Here is a 22,680-nt window from a genome sequence, read left to right as displayed (position 1 = left end):
CAATGAGCTGTGTCAAATGATGCAAAAAGGACATGTATAATAAAAATTAAGATCACTGGATTGAGGGACTTAATTAGACCATTTTTGGAAAACAGTGAAGGCAAATGGCAAAATATGAGTAGTGAGGAGCGAGAGGATCAGAGAGACAAAGACACAGATTACTCTTTCTTGAGGTTTGGAGGTTTAAAAAGAAGAGACAACCATGTGGTTTAAAGGAAAAGCAGAATTAGGAAAAAGTTTTGCATAGGATAGGGTAATCTCATGTTTGTAAGTTGTGAGAATGTGCTAATAATTAACTCTGAACCATTAACACATGTTCCACAGTCAGAATTTCAAAACAATCTTTAAACTTAGGTAATCTGAACTTTCACCTTGGGAATCTGGTGACTGAGATAGTAACATAAAACAAAGTGTGCTAGAAAAGAAAGTCTCTAGAACTTACCCAAGTGTGGATGCTTTTTGCATGTAGTGGACATTTAACTAATGATCTGCACATACTTATTACACACAGGGAGTTTCAAACAAAGCCCATCTCTTTTAACATATATTTTCATACATCCCTTTTTAAAGGAAAAAAAAAATTTCTACTTCACAACCGACAGCACCAATACCCTAAGAAATACCAGACCAAGAATCCAACAACTCAACGGACTGCAAGTACTACCAATTTGAAAAAATAATTACATAGTTTGTTTTCTAAGAAATTTAATATATACTTTTAAACAATTTTCATTTTATTGAAAAATAAGATGATCTCCAAACTTAAAGGGGGAAAACTAAACCAGGAAATTATGGGCTCTGCAAAATCTCATTTCTGCTATTGTTTAGTCTAATATCTGAATAACAACACCAAAAACTAAAACAAATCATAATAGACAGAATTTGGAATAGCTGTTTTAAACACTGAAGTACTATAAATTGATAAAATAATTACAATTAAAAAACCAGATGACTGTTTATGTCTAAGGGTTATACATAAGCAGCAATTTTTAAAAAAGCAGTAGAAGGAAGCAGAGAATGGAGAGAAAAATTGCAAGTATCCCTAAAAAGTGCCAAATTCTTATACATAAGACTGCTTGGAAAAGAACAGGAAAATCAAGTGTAAAGTAACCAAATTATGAAAAACTCATATTGGAATATCATATTTACTACTGTAGTAGTCCTTTTTCTTTAATTTTCTCAATGATGCTGAAAACTTATAAAGTTATAGACTTCAAATATTACGGTATTCTAATATGAAATCTGCAAGACTGGAATACGAATTCATTAGTATCACTGTTAATAACTTGAAATTCTAATTCACTGAGTAATAAGGAATGCTTCTGCCCTAAAATTAACCTCTACCACATCTTCATAAAACTATACGTTTCTATATACTTTTCTTCCTTTTAAGAACTAAGTCCATTCAATCCTTATTATTCACACATTACTAATTTGTGAATTCACCTACTCACTAAAATTTATTTGTAAACCCAAATCAATACTTGCAGCACTTTCATCGTCATTCAAGAGTAAATGCACATTTAGGCCTTTAATCCATTTTGAGTTTATTTTTGTGTATGGTCTTAGGGAGTGTTCTAATTTCATTCTTTTACATGTAGCTGTCCAGTTTTCCCACCACCACTTACTGAAGAGGCTGTCTTTTCTCCACTGTATATCCTTGCCTCCTTTATCAAAAATAAGGTGACCATATGTGCATGGGTTTATCTCTGGGCTTTCTATCCTGTTCCACTGATCTATATTTCTGTTTTTGTGCCAGTACTATACTGTCTTGATTACTGTAGCTTTGTAGTATAGTCTGAAGTCCGGGAGCCTGATTCCTCCAGCTCCGTTTTTCTTTCTCAACATTGCTTTGGCTATTCGGGGTCTTTTTTGTTTCCATACGAGAAATGGAAATAAACACAAAAATAAACAAATGGGACCTAATGAAACTTGAAAGCTTTTGCACAGCAAAGGAAACCATAAACAAGAGAAAACACAGCCCTCAGAATGGGAGAAGATATTTGCAAATGAAGCAACTCACGAAGGATTAATCTCCAAAATTTACAAGCAGCTCATGCAGTTCAATATCAAAAAAACAAACAACCCAATCCAAAAAGGGGCAGAAGACCTAAACAGACATTTCTCCAAAGAAGATATACAGATTGCCAACAAACACATGAAAGGATGCTCAACATCACTAATCATCAGAGAAATGCAAATCAAAACTACAATGAGGTATCACCTCACACCAGTCAGAGTGGCCATCATCAAAAATTCTACAAACAATAAATGCTGGAGGACAGGAATAAAGATGCAGACGTACTAGAGAATGGACTTGAGGACACGGGGAGGGGGAAGGGTAAGTGGCATGGACGTATATACACTACCAAATGTAAAATAGCTAGCTAGTGGGAAGCAGTCACATAGCACAGGGAGATCAGCTTGGTGCTTTGTGACCACCTAGAGGGGTGGGATAGAGAGGGTGGGAGGGAGACGCAAGAGGGAGGAGATATGGGGATATATGTATAAGTATAGCTGATTCACTTTGTTATAAAGCAGAAACTAACACACCATTGTAAAGCAATTATACTCCAATAAGATGTTAAAAAAAAAAAAAAAGAGTAAATGTACAGAGATGCGAAAAGCTTTGAGTCGCCTGACACACGTCCCAGCTGAAGTCAAACAAAGCAACGTTCTGCCTCCCTGCTTCAGCTCTCATTATCATTAACAAATGTCTGTTTGGTGGTCTATTTAGTGCCACATTTTTCGCATTTTTATACTTTTTATTGGTGATTTTGTTGTTTAAAATAGCTCCCATGCATACTGCTGAAGTGCTGTTTCGTGTTCCTAAGAGCAAGAAGGCTGTATGTGCCTTATGGAGAAAATCTGTGTCACATAAGCTTCATTCAAGCATGAGTTACAGCGCTGTTGGCCATGAGTTCAATGTCAATGAAACAACTATACACTAAAAAAGGTGCCATTAAACAGAACCAGACAAAAAACAAAGTTGTGTACTACTGCAAATAACAAGAATCAACTGTACTATGTCAGCAACCCACAATTCAAATGACAGTTTTAGAACTCTGAAATGTTTCACATACATAAATTTTCCAAGAGGAGACACAAACATTCAAGATTTTTATCTCTTTATCATGGTGGACTTTCTCCTTCCTAAAAGTCAAAGACCATAGAAAGTCATGTTCTATATAGCCATTTTCCTTACATTGATAGCTAAAGCACATAGCTGATATTGTTCTAATGTGATAATTTCATGATAACAGGGTTCCTGTGCCAGCTTCACAATAGCACTCCCAGCAGCAAGTCTCAGACGTGACATATCTGGTTTACTGAAAAATAAGCAAGAAAGAATGTGAATTAGATTTCTAAATGTCTGCACAAAAACATTCTTACTTTGAATATCTAATTTTATAAAAATTCCTCTGGCCAAGAAAAAAAAAGGCAGAAAACAATTTAGTGATACTGAACACCATATTATGTTTCCTTAACTTCTCTAAGATGGTGTGTAATGCCACAAAATTCTTCTCTTGAACATAAGTCTATGCTAGTCATTGAATTCTCTTATCCCACACAAAACAGCTTTCAGCCAAGCCTAGAACAAATATATTTGTATGTTTAGTTGTTAGGTCTTAAGTCTTCCACTACAGATTTTGATTTTTAATATGTGTTTACTTATATATTAGGCATAAAATATCCTAACTTCCTAATCAGTCAACTAAAACTATGGTGCTAAGTACAAAAGAAGTGGAATGAAAGCAGGTGTAGTGGATAAAACATTACTATTTTTAGCTAGTATTCAATCTTTGAAATACCCCCAAGAGCCTATATTGAAGTTTAAGGAAAGAAAATTTTTGCTAAATGGGACATACTTAAACAATTAGGAAATTCCTGACTAGTAAATATATTTAAACAATCCTTCCTAATACAGTGACATGTTAGATGAATTATTAATGTAACTGGACTAATGTAAGGAGGGAAGTTGTAACTCCTTAATTAGGATCCCCTATGTAGTTCCATAGTAAAAGATTATTATTTAATATTCATACAACAAATATGTGTCAATTTTATATACGGTACTGAGAGGGACTTAAAAGAGACAAATCTCAGTCTTCCAAGATCTAATGATCTAGTTGGCTTAAGACTCTTCCTTTATCTTTCTAAGGATTTTGTAAAAATATTTACTGAATGTATGCCAACATTAATAAGGTTCTGAAGTTACAGGTCCCAGAGGTGCTTTTCAGTTCATCAACAGCAATAATCCAAGTAGTTATTATAAGGTAAATCACCCAACCACTGCTAAGGAAAGTCTGATTTTTCTTGTTGGAGTTTTTTTAGTATAAATAAAAATTAAATAATTACAATACTTTACAACTATGTTTTTGAAGCCCCGGTTTAAAAACGGAGACCCAATGAGTGCTCCCACGGCGGGGACACGTCAGGTCTTAGCAGCTGCAGGCTCTGTGGGCACATACACTCGGGGGCTGGGCTGGGCTAGGGTCTGAGCTGCCTCCATAGCTCCCACAGCGGGTCCAGGTGCACGACTACTGCAGTCCTGGGACCTGACTTCAGTGGATCTGCACTGGTGGCCTTGTGGAAACAACTTCTGAGAGACACCACGGACGACTGCTAGCATACCCAGAGTTGAGGTGGGGCTGAGGGCAGTATCAACAACAGTGTACTTTGTGAGTATGCACAACAGGTGAAAGGTGACACAAAAGAGCACACTCAGTTGAACAGCTCCAGTGGAAGAACACTCAGTGGCTCCTCTCCCAGTGGGAGCATTCCAATCCCTCCTACCTTGCACCACAGCTTAGAAACGTTATCTGGGGCTTCTACTCCAACAACTAGGGAGCAGACCCTGCCCCGACAGGGCAATGACAACCACAGAGAAAAGAGAAGGCCCTGGTCAATATCCTGTGCAGGCTCTGGTCACCACAACAACAGTCACACCTCCTATCAAGGGGATAATGGCCAGCATACACTGAGGAAAGGGGTGGCAGGCATCCATACTAAAAACAGCCCTCACACCAAAAAATATTAAACCCACGCAGGCTACACAGGGACGTGCCCACATAAAAATACCCTCCAAGACGACAGTATATAACTGTTTCTCCTAAACTCACAGAGCAAGAGAAATATAAGTAAAATGAAGAAGCAGAGGAACCACTCCCAAATAAAAGATCAAGAGAATTGCCCTGAAAGAACAAACAATGAAACAGACTGCTTCAATCTTATAGACACCAAGTTCAAAAAGGAGATAATGAAAATACTGAAGGAATTAAGAAAGGCTATAGACAGAGATGCAGACTACTGTAAGAAGGACCTAGAAACTATAAGGAGGAGCCAAGAAAAAATAGAGAATTCATTTGAAAAGACGAAAGCTGAACTAAAGGCTATGAATAGCAAAATGAATACTGCAGAAGAAGGAATAAGTTATGTGGAAGATAGAACAATGGAAATCACCCAGTTAGAACAGCAGACAGAAACCCAAATGAAAAAAAAATGAACGATATAAAGCATGTCAATCTACGCATAATAGGGATTCCAGAACAAGAGGAAAGAGAAAAAGGGATTGAAAATGTATTTGAAGAAATTAAGGCTGAAAACTTCCCAAGCCTAAAGAAGGAAACAGATATCTAGATACAGGAAGCAAACAGGGTCCCGAACAAGATAAACCCAAACAGACTTACACCAAGACATATTATAAGAAAAATGGCAAATGTTAAAGATAAAGAGAAGACTCTACAGGTAGAAAGAGAAAAACAAAGTGTTAATTACAGGGAATCCCCCATAAGGCTATCAGCTGATTTCTCTACAGAAACATTGCAGGCCAGAAGGGAATGGCAAGATATATTCAAAGTCCTGAAAGGGGAAAATCTGCAACCTAGGATACTCTACCCAGCAAGATTATCACTTAGAATAGAAGGAAAGATAAAGAATTTCTCAAACAAACAAAAACTAAAAGAATACGGCAATACTAAACCTATCCTAAAGAAAATACTAAAAGGTCTTCTCTAAGTAGAAAAGATGTAAGACTCTATAGGAAAGAGAAAGTCATAATTGGAAAGTAAATCACTTAAATAAGCAAGTACACAGATTAAAAAAACATCAAAAAATTTCTGTGAAAGTGATGATTACCACAATGAACAACAAAAGTGTGAACATGAAGATGTAAAAGAGGACATCAAAATCATGAAATGTGCCGAAGAGAGTAAGAAAACATACATTTTTTTTTTTTGAATTTGTTTGAGCCTGTATGACTACCAGTCTAAAGCAAGGAGATATAGGAAAAGTGTTAACGTATTTGAAAAACAGGGCAACCACAAATCAAAAACATACAATAGATTCACAAAAACAAAAAGGAAGAGAACATAAGAATAACACAAAAGAAAATCATCAAACCACAAAAGGAAGGAAAAGGGACAAAGAAGAAATATAAAATCAATGGGAAAACAAGGTTTAAAATGGCAATAAATACATGTCTATCAATAATTACCTTAAATGTCGATGGACTAAATGCTCCAATCAAAAGACATAGAGTGGCAGATTGGATTAAAAAAAAAACAAAACAAGAGCCTACAATATGCTGCCTACAAGAGACCTACTTTAGGCCAAAGGACACACACAGATTGAAAGTGAGGGGATGGAAAAAGATATTTCATGCAAACAGAAATGACAAGAGACCGGGGGTCAAAATATTCATATCAGACAAAACAGACTTTAAAACAAAGGCTATAAAGAAAGATAAAAAAGGACACTATATAATGATAAAAGGATCAGTACAAGGAAAGAATATTACACTTGCCAACGTATATGCACCCAATATAGGAGCACCCAAATACATAAAACAAATACTAACACACAAAAAGAGAGAAACTGACAGGAATACAATAATAGTAGGAGACTTTAACACCCCATTCACATCAATGGACAGATCTTCAAGACAGAAAATCAATAAGGCAACAGAGATCCTAAATGATACAACAGAACAGTTAGACTTAATTGATATCTTCAGTACATTACATCCAAAAAAAGCAGAATACACATTCTTTTTAAGGGCACATGGAACATTCCCTAGGAGAGACCACATACTAGGGAACAAAACAAGCCTCAACAAATTTAAGAGTATAGAAATTATATCAAGCATCTTTTCTGACCACAATGGCATGAGACTAGAAATCAACTACAGAAAAAGAATGAGAAAAAAAACAGTTACATGGAGACTAAACAATATGCTACTAAAAAACCAACGGGGCAACAATGAAATCAAAGAAGAAATCTAATAACGCTTTGAGGCAAATGACAATGAAAACACAAACATACAAAACCTACAGGATACAGCAAAAGCAGTTCTTAGAGGGAAGTTCATAGCAATACAGGCCTTCTTTAAGAAACAAGAAAAATCTCAAAGAACCTAACCCACCACCTAAAAGAATTAGAAAAAGAAGAACAAACAAAACCTAAAGTCAGCAGACTGAAGGAGGTAATAAAGATCAGAGAGGAAATAACTAAAATAGAGATTAAAAAAACAATAGAAAAAATTCAATAAAACCAAGAGCTAGTTCTTTGAAAGGGTAAACAAAATTGACAAACCTCTGGCCAGGCTCACCAAGAAGAAAAGAGAGAAGACATAAATAAACAAAATAAGAAATGAAAGATGAGGAATCACAACTGATATCACAGAAATACAAAAAAAAAAATAAGAGAATACTATGAACAATACTGTGAACCTAGAAGAAGCAGACAGCTTTTGAGAAACATACAGCCCACCAAAACTGAATCAAGAAGAAACAGATAACTTGAACAGGCCAACCACTAGAATGACATAGAATCTGAGAAAACAAATAAACTCCTACAAATGAAAGTCCAGGACCAGATGGCTTCACTGGGGAATTCTATGAAACATACAAAAAAGAACTTTTACTGATCCTTCTCAAACTCTTACAAAAGACTAAAGAGGAACACTCCCAAAGACATTCTATGAAGCCACCATCACCCTGATACCAAAAACAGACAAACACACCACCATAAAGCAAATTATAGGCCAATATTTTTGATGAATAGACACAAAAATTATCAACAAAGTATCAGCAACCTGAATCCAACAACAAATAAAAAAGGTCATACATCATGATCAAGTTGGATTCATCCCAGGGTCACAAGGATGGTTCAACATATGCAAATCAATCAACGTGATACACCACATCAACAAAAGAAAGGACAAACACCACATGATCATCTCAGTAGATGCAGAAAAAGCATTTGATAAAATTTAACATCCATTCATGATAAAAACCCTTATGAAAGTGAGTATAGAGGGAGCATAGCTCAACATAATAAAAGCTATTTATGACAAACACACAGCCAATATAATACTCAACAGTGAAAAGCTGAAAGCCTTCCTGCTAAAATCTGGAACAAGACAAGGATGCCCACACTCACCACTTCTCTTCAACACAGTATTGGAAGTCCTAGCCAAAGCAATCAGAGAAGGAAAAGAAATAAAAGCTATTCAAATTGGTAGGGAAGAGGTAAAATTATTGTTACACACACATAATGATAATTATCAGAGAGTCCAGAAATAAACACACACACCTATGGACAATTAATCTTCAACAAAGGAGACATGATATTATATGTAGAAAACTCTAAGGACTCCACACAAAAAGTACTAGAACTGGGCTTCCCTGGTGGCGCAGTGGTTGAGAATCTGCCTGCCAATGCAGGGGACACGGGTTCGAGCCCTGGTCTGGGAAGATCCCACATGCCGCGGAGCAAATAAGCCCGTGAGCCACAGCTGCTGAGCCTGCGCGTTTGGAGCCTGTGCTCCGCAACAAGAGAGGCCGCGATGGTGAGAGGCCCGCGCACCGCGATGAAGAGTGGCCCCCACTTGCCGCAACTAGAGAAAGCCCTCGCACAGAAACGAAGACCCAACACAGCCATAAATAAATAAATTAAAAAAAAAAAAAAAAAAGTACTAGAACTGATAAATGAATTCAGCAAAGTAGCAGGATACAACATTAACATACAGAAATCAGTTGCATTTCTTTACACTAACAATGAAATATTAGAAAGGGAATGTGAACAAACAATCCCTTTTAAAACTGTACCCCCCAAAATAAAATACTTAGGAATAAACATGACCAAGGAGGTGAAAGACTTATATGCTGAGAACTACAAAACATTAACAAAGGAAACTGAAGATGATTCAAAGAAATGGAAAAACATCCCATGCTCTTGGATTGAAAAGAATTAATACTGTTAAAATGGCCATACTACCCAAAGCAGTCTACAGATTTAATGGGATCCCTATCAAATTACCCATGACATTTTTCACAGAATGAAAATAAATAATCCTAAAATGTATATGGAACCATAAAAAACCCAGAATTACCAAGGCAATCCTGAGGAAAAAGAACAAAGCAGGAAACCCTCCCAGACTTCAGATAATACTACAAGGCTACAGTAATCAAAACAGCATGATACTGGCACAAAAAGAGACATATGGATCAATAGAACAGAACAAAGAGCCCAGAAATAAACCCACACACTTAATCTTCAAGAAAGGAGGCAAGAATATACAATGGGGAAAAAGCAGTCTCTTCAGCAAGTGGTGCTGGGAAAGCTGGACAGCTGCATGTGAATCAATGAAGTTAGAACACACCCTCACGCCATACACAAAAATAAACTCAAAATGGCTTAAAGACTTAAAGACAAGACACCATAAAACTCCTAGAAGAGAACCAAGGTGAAACATTCTCTGACATAAATGGTACCAATGTTTTCTTAGGTCAGGCTCCCAAGGCAATAGAAACACAACCAAAAATAAACAAATAGGACCTAATTAAACTTAAAAGCTTTTGTACAGCAAAGGAAACCACAAACAAAATGAAAAGACAACCCAGAGACTGGGAGAAAATATTTGCAAATGATGCAACTGACAAGAGCTTAATCTCCAAAATATACAAACAGCTCATACAACTCCACAACAAAAAAACAAACAACCCAATCAAAAAATGGGCAGAGAACCTAAATACACATTTCTCCAAAGAAGACATACAGATGGCCAATAGGCACATGAAAAGATGCTCAACATTGCTAATTATTAGAGAAATGCAAATCAAAACTACAGTGAGGTACCACCTCACACTGGTCAGAATGGCCATCATTAAAAAGTCTACAAATAACAAATGCTGAGAGGTGTGGAGAAAAGGGTACCCTCTTATGCTATTGGTGGGAATGTAAATCGGTGAAGCCATTATGGAAAACAATATGGAGTTTCCTCAAAAAACTACAAACAGAGTTGCCATATGATCCAGCAATCCCACTCCTGGGCATATACCCAGACAAAACTATAATTCAAAAAGATACATGCACCCCTATCTTCACAGCAGCACTATTTACAATAGCCAAGACATGGAAACAAGCTAAATGTCCACCGATAGATGAATGGATAAAGATGATGTGGTGTATATAATGGAATATTAATGGAATATTACTCGGCCATCGAAAAAGAATGAAATAATGCCATTTGCAGCAACACAAATGGACCTAGAGATTATCATACTAAGCAAAGTAACTCAGAAAGAGAAAGACAAATACCATATGATATCACTTACATGTGGAATCTAAAATATGACATGAATCAACATTATCTATGAAACAAAAACAGACTCACAGATATAGAAAATAAACTTGTGGTTGCCAAGGGGGAGGAAGTGTAGGGGAGGGAAGGATTGGGAGTTTGGGATTAGTAGAGGCAAACTTTTATACATAGGATGGACAAACAAGGCCCTACTGTATAGCACAGGGAACTATATTCAATATCCTGTGACAAAATACAATGGAAAAAAATATGAAAAGAGATATATATATATATAAATGTTTACCTGAGTCACTCTGCTGTACAGCAGAAATTAACACACCACTGTAAATCAACTATACTTCAATAAAATTTTTTTAAAAAAGCAGACCCAATGTAAGTCAAATACATGTGCAGAATTCAAGTACACACGTGATTTTGTTAAAGAATACCATGGATAAAAACAGGTGAGGGACTTCCCTGGTGGCGCAGTGGTTAAGAATCCACCTGCCAATGCAGGGGACATGGGTTCAAGCCCTGGTCCGGGAACATCCCACATGCCACACAGCAACTAAGCCTGTGCACCACAACTACTGAGCCTGCACTCTAGAGCCCGTGAGCCACGACTACTGAGCCCACGTGCCACAGCTACTGAAGCCCACATGCCTAGAACCTGTGCTCCACAACAAAAGAAGCCATTGCAATGAGAAGCTCGCGCACCGCAACGAAGAGTAGCCCCTGCTCGCCGCAACTAGAGAAAGCCCGCGCGCAGCAACGAAGACCCAACGCAACCAAAAATAGATTAAAACAAACAAACAAACAAACAAAAACAGGTGAGATCTAAATATGCATATAAATAATGTAATTAATAAATTTAAGACAAAACGTATTAATACTAAGGAAATTTTTCTCTAATTATTATGTAAATCTTGAACGCTAGCATGTAATTATAAGAGTAGAAGGTGAAGACAACTAATTAGACTGAAGGAAGGTAAATAAATCAGTTATACATGTGGAATGCTTTACAGAGTTTTCTTATTATTTGATTTGTTTGAGAAGAATGTGCTACTGTTAATATTCTATGCAAAAAGTACAGAATGAGCAAAACATATAAGAAGAAAAGAAACAAAGATGGAAAAGTATTAAGCAGCTGGCAATCACCATTTATATTTCGTCCTAAAGACTTGAAGCTAGATACATATGTTAAGGTGGGGGAAGTTATTCTCACATTTTTTATTACCAATAGAGACAATAAATGGCGCTTGTGTTTTCACAGAGGACAAACTTCTAAATTTTAGCTAACCTTGACATAATAACCACTACCACCATCAATACTTCTAATTACTATGTGCTGGGCAGTGTTTTAAATACATTAAATATACTAACTTATTTGATTATCATAACAGCTAGATGAGATAGGCATAATCATTATCTCTGTTTCATAGATGAGGAAACTGAGGTACAGAGAGGTTAAAGTAACTTGCTGAAAGGCACCTCGCTGCTAAGAGGTGGTGCCAGGATTTGAATCTGGGCTCCAGAGCTCATGTTTTCAGTCACTATACTATACATCTTTCAAACAAAACAAAATAAAACAAACAAAAAGGTATGTGTATTTTTAAAAATTTGCATCAAGTGCATTTTTCACATTTGCATATATTTATACTTCTGGAAACAGATTCAGTAAGTTGCCTTCTATACAGTCTGTTCTTTTAGCTTTAGACATTAACAAGACTGTAAAACATCAGTTATTGATTGGTACACTAACATTTTCACATTAGATATTCAAAAAAGTAAACATCTATTGTTTAAAATACTTAAGATTGTACAGCAGTACCTTGCACTAGACATGAGACTGTCATTTTGAAATAACCACTATACAAAAGCCTATTACAATAAAAATATATGCATACCTACAAAGCAATATTAATTATCTTTTAAAAAAGAAACCATCATTCAACAATTACACCAGATGCTAAAATAGTGTGTAATCCAAAGAACTCTGAAGTTGTAATTACATACCTAATTTTCCCCTGTTCTGTCAAGTCTCCATCACTATGCAGTATTGTTGTGAGCAATCTTAAAGTAGAAGTTCCTGATTTACTGTGATTATTTTTCATTCCAAGTAGCCATCGAACCATCATTTTAATAGCCTGAATCTATTTAAAATACAAATTGACAAATAAAACATTGCTACCATTTAAAGAAATTCTATATCAGCCTTGAAAAAGAATGAAGAAATGTTTTTAACAGATGCTTTTTAAGAAAAGGAAAGAAAAAATTATTTTTTTCTCCATGTGTGAAGATAACTTTGAATGTTTTAAATTAAAGATGTCTCACCTCCAGGTAGTTGACAAATGAATGATTTATCTAAAAACTGGTTCTTTTTGCTTTTTAAAAAATGTTTCCCCAACAAACACTCTATCTACCCTTTAGAACCCACAGTAAAATCGTGTTAACTTCCCTAGTTCAGAAAGATCCTGACTGAAAATTATATTCGATCTTTTGTGTCTAAGAGTTGATACCACCTTACATTTGTACTGCATTTGACAATTATGAAGTACTTAGTACTTTAAAACCTGTTACTGCCTCTAAGGCTTGCAACAGCCCTTTTCAAAGGGGTGCATATTATCTCTTTTTCACATATTATCTTAATTTTTACAGATCTGAGGCTCCAGAGCTAAATGGGTTTTGAACAGTGGCATGTGACTAACAGTCTTAAGATCCTCTTCCTGGGCCACTTTGTAACCATGAACTTAAGCGCAGGCGGCCCACCTTCTAGTGCAGTGCTGCCCAACTATACAAAACTGCTGCTTGAGACCAATGCTGAGAAAACAGGTTTATACTGGAACTCAAAAGTTTCAAGCGTCATTCAATGATGCTAAAGGAAAGACTGCCCTACAGGTCTGGAGAAATAGTATCAGAATCAGAAGCTGCAATAATGTGACAAAGTAGTTCACAATATGAAACATAAACAAATACACACACAACGAAATGATTTGCAAGAAATTATAATTAGAAAAACAATATTTAATATATTTGTTCCTGGCCTTTACACCTTGGGCAGTGGCTTGATATGAGGTCTACATTACAGAGTACAGACAGTTTTAGTAAAGCAATACTTCACAGTTGTGATGAGCAATCCTTTACCCATAACTCTTAATTGAAGAAATTACAGGTTGAATTTTTTTTAATAAAAATAAAAAAGTATATCAAATCCCATGGAAAAGATGAATAGTCTTAAAACCTGGACGACCATCTTTGCTGAATAGGAGAATGTACATAAGAAAACCAGCACTGTCTTTTCCCATTAAAAGGTGGATATCTAAGAAGCAGCAACATGGAGGAAGTTTTCAAACTTTTTGTTTTCCAAACTAGATTATGTGCAGCTGCCCACAGGCCTCAAGTTTCTCATTATTGCCCTACACTCTCACAGCACAGAGGATAATGTCATACAATAAATATAAAAACCTGAATGATTTTAATAGTTGTATCTTTATAACAGGAACAGACATTTTAACACCTATAATAATAATACAGTATATTAAATATATTAAAATCAACAGATCTATGCATATCACTCACTTTGACCATTGTCTCAGGTGAAACTTCTTCATCTGGAACCCAAAGCTTAGTTGTCTTTTTTCCTGGAAGCTAAACAAAAATTAAGGACTTTAAAACACAAATACACATTCTCATGTGTAATTAGTATTTAGTGAATGAATGAAATTTTTATCCTCTGCAAGAACAGTAATTATACATGACTATGCTTTCTGTTACTTACTCATAAAGGTTGAAAGGCCTGTCTGCACTAGCACCACAAATGAACCTTATACATCCATCACCAGCTGGTTCTTTGTAGGTGTGAGATAGGACCCACTTTAACCACTTATATATATACTTCCTTACTCAATCCCCTTTAAGTTTACTGTTTCAATTATTTAAGGCAGTTGGCAAGGACTAAGATAAAAATCAATGGAGCCAAAAAGTGTACAGATGACCCTTGAACAAGACAAGTTTCAACTGCGCAGGTCCACTTATATGTAGATTTTTAAATGAACACATGCTACAGTAAAACACAATCCACAGTTGATTGAATCAGAAATGCCCTGTGGATAGGGAGGAACCACATACAAAGAGCTGACTACAGATTATATTAGGATTTTCCACGACACAAAGGGTTGGCACCTTTAACTTCCATGTTACTCAAGGGTCAGCTATAGTTCATAAATGAAGGAAAAGGCATCTGCAAAAAATCTTGAGCAGGGAACAATTATAAAGGTTTGCAGAAGTAACAGAAAACATACATTAGTGTCTTCCTACTTAAATCCCACCAAAATGGCAACACACACACACACGCACATGCACGTAAACACACACCAGTTAGCTGGGCCGGAAAACAAAAGGGGCCCCCCAAAAAACCAAAACCAAAGAAAAATTTCAAAAAACAAAATATACGGTAAAAAAAAATTAACAGAGGTAAGAGGGCTTACAACTCCAGAAAAGCACAGAAGGAAACACCCTCCAAAAAGCCATTTTTTTTTTCCAGCACAATCATAGTATAACCCTGAGATGATAAACTGAAGGTATTAAGAAATGTGAATTTACAGTAGCAGCCAGGAAATTAAATAAGGTGACAAAAGAGCTGAACCCAATCTTGGAACACTGGAGATCCCATTTTTACCTCAACCTGACATGAGTAATTTCCAGTTGGAAACAGAAATCAAAGAGCACCTCAGGTAACCCTCTGGCAACAGGATAGGTAGCTCAAACATCCAGAAGGCAAACTCCCCAAACACACAGAGTTATTTACAAACAGCTTAAGAATTAATTCTTCAGCTGAGAAGTGCCTTCAAAGTGTGAAGTGAAAATAATGAAATAAGGATCTCATTAGAAACATACTGATGAAATTTCTGAACTAAGAATATCCAAAAAATCTCAAAGCTTGCATGGAGGAACCTACCAAAAAAGAAACAAGAACCATATCAACTTCAGATTTCTTTACACGCCAAAAAACAATATTCTGAATTTTCTGTTAGCCAAGTTACTTGAAAAATAGAATTCTAATCTTCAAGAATGAGGAGGAAAATATTTTCAGAAATCAGAGAGAAAGCTTACAAATTACGAGCCATTTTGAACAAATTATTCAAAGATGCACTCCACTAAAATATTTAATTCACAAGAAAATTCAATCAGCATAAATTATTACAAATAGAAAATAAACAAAAAAGTTATCATAAGTAAGACCAATAGACAGGTTCAAACAGAAAGTTATCATAAGTAAGATCAATAGACAGGTTCAAAAATAATAAATGAAACCACAACAGATGCAACACAACCAAAGACAGAAAAAATCTAAAACTAATGGACAAATACACTAGTCAAGATCTAAAAGCATTTAAACGGGATATGGATTTATATGGGATACTAATATAAAAAAGGATATTGATGTACTTTTCTTTAATCTTACATCATAAGATATAAAATTCATGAACATCTGTAAAACTAGCAGTATAATATCAAAACAAACCAACAGAAAAATGATTTTTTAAAAAAAGAACATCGAAAACTTCATCTTCACAGCAGAAGACTTGAATATACCTCTTTCAAAAACTGATAGATGAAGCTGAGATGAAAAAAGGTAAGTACAGGAAATACATACAGAAATATAAGGAAATACATAGAGATAAAATATTTAAGGATAAAAAAAATCAGAACTGGCCTTTCTCATAATTATGATGAAAAGTAAAGAGAAAAGAGTTTAGCAAGACAAGATGATATGAGATTAAAAACTACAAAATAATTCCCCAAATCTACCACAAAACAAAATAATTTTAAAAACTGAAATACCTAACAAAGTTGTATAAGAGAAATATTTAAATTTTCTTCACAGAGAAAATTATAAAACTTTAATGAAAGACACATTGTAGATGAGCAAACAAAGCAATGGGAAAGAATAGAGGCTGTGTATGATATGAATGTTAGCACTGCAGATGACTGGAAGAAGGAGAGATCAGTCCATAAATTCTGCTGGGAAAGTTGGTTACCCTAATGGAGAGTAGAAAGAAATGGAATCCTTAAGTCACAGCATACAAGAAAAAGCAAACAAATCAATTCCAGATGGATTAAAATTTTTATATGTGAAAAGAAAACTTTAAAACTTTTAGAACATATGGGAGACTATTTTTATGACAATGGCATAGGAAATGATTTCTTAAACAAGATATAAAAGCATTAACTACAAGAGAAAAGAATGATAAATGTAGTTAAATTAAAATTAATAACTTTTGTTCAAAGGACACAATGAAGGGAGTAAAAAGACACACCATAAATGAGATTTTATGCATTTTAGAAACATACTTCAACATGTACCTGAAAAAATATTAGTGTGTGTAAAGATTACCTATGAGAAAAAGACAAACAATCCAAGAAAAAAAAGCAAAAGACATGAAAAGGAATTTCAGAAAGGAGGCAATATGAATGATGACTAGACATATAAACTTTCTTAGTAACCAGGGAAATGCAAATTAAGACTATACTGAGACACTTTTATATCAGATGGGCAAAAATTAAGAAATCTGACGATAATGTGTGTTATACACTGCTGAGAGGAAAATAAGTTTTAACAACCATCTTCAAAAATAATTCAGCAATAAAGTGAAAAGTTAAATATGTGTACAAACTGATGTTCATCACTATATCACTCTTGTGAATGTACCCTGGAGAAATTTGTGCTCATATGCATCAGAAGGCCTCTATAAGAAATTCACAGGAGCACTGTTCAAAAGAGGAAAGAAATGGAAATACTCCAAATGTCCATTAGGAGAATAAGAGATATTTCACACAGTGATATAATACAGAGTAATGAATGAATGAATGAACTACAGCTAGACTTGACAACAAGGGTTATTCTAAGAAACATATCCATAATGATAATATCAAGTCACCCAAGAATATATACGGTATAAAATAACTTATAAACTTCAAGAACAAGCAAAATTAAACAAGTACATGTTTAGAGATAAATATATGGTAAAATGGTGTTTTGTTTTAGTTAGGGAATAATAAACCAAAATTCAACAAAGTGGTTACCTGGGGCAGGAAAGAAACGGGAAGAAAAGTTTGGAGAATAATAAAACCAGGTGCTAAGAGTTCATGGGTGTTGAATCTTTGCAGGCAAAGTTTCAAAAGAGGAGAATAATCAAGAGATTTGAGTCTGGCACTAAAATTGCTTTTCTTACATAAATGATGGCTGATTCTGAAAGTGAAAAAGGTTAAAAGGTTGAGCAATGTTTTCATCACTGTCACAGAGGTAGAAGGAAAAAAAAAGTGGAATTCTGAGTTCAATAAAGAGTAGAGTCCTTGTTAAAAACCCTAGACTTGTGGGGGGATCCCAAATAAAAACATCTTAGACATAAAAGTGACCAGAAAAAGAATCAGCCTGTCAAAAACTGAAGCCTAGCTTCCAATCACTGCAGTCTTGACTGAATGAATGTGATCCGACAATAGCTCAACTGCCTGTCAGAAGCAAAAATAAATCCTGTTTGGAAGAATTATAAAATCATCCAGAGCCTCAAATTATCTCTACAATTTTTTGTTCACAAAGTCTACAGCTCAATCAAAAATAACATGTGTGCAAGATAAGACTTGACCAAAAATCAAGCGAAAAACAGACAAGAGAAAAAGAGCCCCTGGAGATCCAGATATTGAGGCTAACACACATAAACTTTAACATAATTAAAGATGTTCAAGGATTAAATAATAAGAAAAAGAATTCTGGCAGGGAACTAAAAGCTATATTTAAAAACTAAAGGAAATTACAGAAAATATATTAAAACTGCAATTAAGAATTCATATTTATCTCAGAAATAACTAATTTTCTTGTCAACTGCATTATTATGAACTTTCATCAAATCTTTAACCGTGGTCATTTTTAAGTCTTTTGTCATTTACAGACAGTTCTGGATGTACTCTGATGATTTTGCAAATATGTTCCTATAAAAGGGTTTCATCTTCAAGAAATTCATGGAAAAGACTCTGACAAGTACAGGTTTCTGGTAACTGACTGTACTGCTGAACTGAATGAATAAGCATTTTCAGAACTCTAATGAAAAACTGATGAACTCATAAAAGTGCTAACAAAAGATCAAGATGAAAAAAAAAAATTAATTACATGGAACTGAGTGAACTGATGAGGATGAGTATAATTTTTGTGACTTTCTGTTTGAATTAAAAAAAAAAAAAATCCCAGAAGGACTCAGAGGCAAAGAATATACAAATCAATTTTCACTGCAAAGTAAAGGAGCTGCTACAGTGGAGGATTACTGGACTGAATGTCAATATTATGACATAGTATGAGTGTGTTTCATGTTTGGTAATTGCAATCATTGTTGCTTTTGTTGTGGTCATCCATGTACAATGCTTGGTGTCAGTCTATTTATCTCTTGTAAAAATAAAATACAGTGTGTGTGTGTGAAAAGAAAAAAAAAAAAAGAATTATGGGAAATTTATGTTCATGTTTAACTTCTCTGTCTTTTCTAAATTTATTATGGCCAACATATGTTATTCTTCAAAATAAAGTATATTACAAATGTATTTGAAATGAAAAAAACAAAAAAAGAATTCATATTTATAGGTTTAACATAAGATTAGACAAATCTGGAGAGAAGGAGTAAATTCAAAGATGGGTCAGAAGAAAACAAAACTGAGGCATGAGCAAGCTGAAACAGGTATACCTCTGAGATACTGCAGGTATGGTTCCAAACAACCACAATAAAGCAAATATTGCAATGAAATGAGTTACACAAATTTTTTGGTTTCCCAGTGCATAGAAAAGTTATGTTTACACTATAACATGGTCTATTAAATGTGCGACAGTATCATGTCTAAAAAAACATGAACATACCTTACAAAATACAAAACAATACAAAAATATAAAAAGAAAAAGCTATTACAATAGCAACTATTAATAGTAATGACTATTTGGGTCTTTTGTCCATTTAAAAAAATTGGGTTGTCTTTTTGTTGAGTTGTAATCGTTCTTTTATAGAGTCTAGATAAAAGTCTCTTATCAGATATGATTTGCAAATATTTTCTCCCATTCTGCAGGTTCACTTTTCACTTTTTTTTCAAATTGATAATTCTTTTTTTTAAAAAGGAGATATAATTGGCATATAACATATTAGTTCCAGGTGTACAATGATTCAATATTTCCATATACTGTGAAATGATCACCATAATAAGTCTAGTTTTCACCCATCACCACACAGTTACAATTTCTTTTTCCTGTGATGAGAACTTTTCAAATCTACTCTCTCAGCAGAAACTTTCAAATATACCATACAGTATTAATAACTAGAGTCACCATGCTGTACATTACATTCCTTGACTTATTTATTTTATAACTGGAAGTTTGTACCTTTAGAAGACTCCCTTTACCCATTTTGCACATCAGCCATCCCCTGCTCCTGACAACTACCAATCTGTTCTGTGTATCTATGAGTTTGGGGGTTTTTGTTGTTGTTGTTGTTATTTGGTGTATTTTAGATTTGATTCCGTGTGTAAGAAAGATCACACAGTATTTATCTTTCTCTATTTCACTTAGCATAATGCCCTCAAGGTCCATCAGCGTTGTCACAAATGGCAAGATTTTTTCTTCTTTTTTATGGCTGAATAATATTACATTGTATATATACACCACTTTTTCTTTATCCATTCATCCAATAGATGGACATTTAGGTTGCTTCTATGTCTTGGTTATTGTAAATAATGATACAGTGAACATGGGGGTGCAGGTATCTTTTTGAGTTAGTATTCACATTTCCTTCAGATAAATATTCAGAAGTGAAATTACTGGATCACATGGTACTTCTATTTAAACTTTTTTTTTCCTATTTTTAATTTTTGGAAGATCCTCCATACTGTTTTTCATGGTGGCTACATCAATTTACATTCCCACCACCAACAATTTATATTCCCACATTCTCACCAACACTTGTTATTTGTCTTTTTTATATTCGCCAATCTAACAGGAGTGAGGTCCTATGTTATTGCGGTTTTGATTTGCATTTCCCTGATGATTACTGATGTTGAGCACCTTTTATATAACTGCTGATGATTTGTTTATCTTCTTTGGAAAAATGTCTCTGCCTATTTTTTAATCAGATTGTTTTTTTGCTATTGAGTTATATGTGTCATTTATATAATACGGATATTAACTCCCTTATCAGATACATGATTTGCAAATATTTTCTCTCAGTAGGTTTCCTCTTCATTTTGTTGATGGTTTCACTTTCTTGATAATGCCCTTTGATGCACAAAAGTTTTACATTTTGATGAAGTACAATTTATCTGTTTTTGGTTTTTTTTTTTTTGGTGTTTGTGCTTTTGATTTCTCATGTAGGGATACACTGCCAAATCCAATATTAGGAAATTCTCCAGGATTTTACTGTTACTTTTGTTCTAAATCATATGTATATAATCTATTGTTTCATACTTTCTTAATTATTGTCACAAGGTAGATACCTAGCAGCGTAAGCCCTCCAAGTGTCTGTAATGATGACTTCTGCTGCCGCTGCTCCTCCTCCTCCTACGACTACTTCATCATCATCATCATCATCATCTTCTTCTTCTTCTTCAAGATGATTTTGGCTATTCTTACCCTTTCGCATTTCTACTGAAATTTTACAATCAGCTTGTCTCTTCTCCCTATACCACTCTACCCCAACATATACACACACATCTGGCTAGAATTTTGATACCTATTGTATTGAACTATAAATCTGCAGATAATTTTCATCATTATAGTATCACCATCCCATTCCATGGTATTATAATCCTGACCTTTTCATTTCATGAAGACAGTATATACCTTAGGTGGCCTTTAACTTCACTGAGGAATGTTTCTAAAACATCTGTGTAGAGGTATTGCTTACCTTTCTTAAGTATATTCCTAGGCATTTAATGGTTTTTGATGTTACTGTAAATATAATTTTCAATATTTATTTTCTAATTGCTTATTATTGGCATAGAAATATAAAGTTACTTCTTTTTTACACTGACTTTGAATCCGGGGACCTTGTTAAAGACAATTTTTAATTCTATTAACTTTTGCATTCTTTTAGGATTTCTCCGTTCATAGTAATAACAGCTTTTTTTTTCCCTTCATTCTTAATGGTTTTCATTTCTCTTTCTTCCTCCTAGAATGGCCAGATCCTTCAAAACAACACAAGTGGTGATAGTGGATATTTTTATCCCATTTCCAATCTCAGGGGGAAAAGACAGAGTAACAGTAACTAACAGAAGACTTGAGGACTTCTCAATGTCATATATAGAACTGTACACAACCCAGTTCTGACACACTTTCTGTCAACTTTGTATTTAATTAGCATATTCTGCTTACATGTTATGTAAATAGTGATTACGGTTAATTTGCCACCTGAGGGACTTCCCTGGTGGTCCAGTGGTTAAGAATCCACCTGCCAATGCAGGGGACACGGGTTCGAGCCCTGGTCCGGGAAGATCCCACATGCCACAGAGCAACTAAGCCCGTGTGCCACAACTACTAAGCCTGCGCTCTAGAGCCCGTGAGCCACAACTACTGAGCCCGTGTGCCACAACTACTGAAGCCCGCACGCCTAGAGCCCGTGCTCCGCAACAAGAGAAGCCACCACAATGAGAAGCCCGCGCACCGCAACAAAGAGTGCCCCCACTTGCCACAACTAGAGAAAGCCTGCATGCAGCAACAGACCCAAGGCAGCCAAAAATAATTAATTTTTTAAAAATTGGCCAAAAAATAAATAAAATAAAAATTTGCCACCTGATGTTTTTTCAGTTTGTTCTATCAGTTTTGTGTTCATTTTCATCTTCTTCTTGCCTTATTTTTGGTTAAATATTTTTATTCCATTCTCCTCTTTACTGGCTTATTCGTTTTATATTTTCCTATTCTTTTAGTAGTTGTCCTAGAGAGTAGTGGCCTTAACTTACTGAAGGCCTATTTCAATTATTCTGTCTTAAACTTTCAGAACAGTAGTAGGTTCAGTATTCTAAGAAAACTTAAAATATGTCAACTCCCTTTATACTCTGATGCTTACTGTGCTCTT

General features: G+C 34.9%; 1 protein-coding gene across 6 annotated transcripts in view; it reads right to left on the bottom strand.

Moving 5' to 3' along the window:
- PDS5B (PDS5 cohesin associated factor B) overlaps positions 1 to 22,680 on the bottom strand; it is a 201,216-nt gene that overhangs the window by 26,718 nt on the left and 151,818 nt on the right. For all 6 annotated transcript variants that reach the window (XR_014236915.1, XM_082365275.1, XM_082365273.1 and 3 more), the window contains exons 22-24: positions 14,165 to 14,233; positions 12,602 to 12,738; positions 3,206 to 3,329 (exon numbers count right to left, since the gene is read on the bottom strand). Coding sequence is in view for 5 of the 6 variants with exons in the window: in XM_082365275.1 (XP_082221401.1) it covers positions 3,206 to 3,329; positions 12,602 to 12,738; positions 14,165 to 14,233 (330 nt within the window). In the remaining variant the exon portion in view is untranslated. The remainder of the gene's footprint in view (positions 1 to 3,205; positions 3,330 to 12,601; positions 12,739 to 14,164; positions 14,234 to 22,680) is intronic.

The sequence above is a fragment of the Balaenoptera borealis genome (assembly GCF_965194805.1).
Source record: "Balaenoptera borealis genome assembly, chromosome: 18".
Taxonomy (NCBI): Eukaryota; Metazoa; Chordata; class Mammalia; order Artiodactyla; family Balaenopteridae; genus Balaenoptera; species Balaenoptera borealis.
Note: the sequence above shows the minus strand (reverse complement) of the source record. Positions and strands in the feature narration are given on the sequence as shown.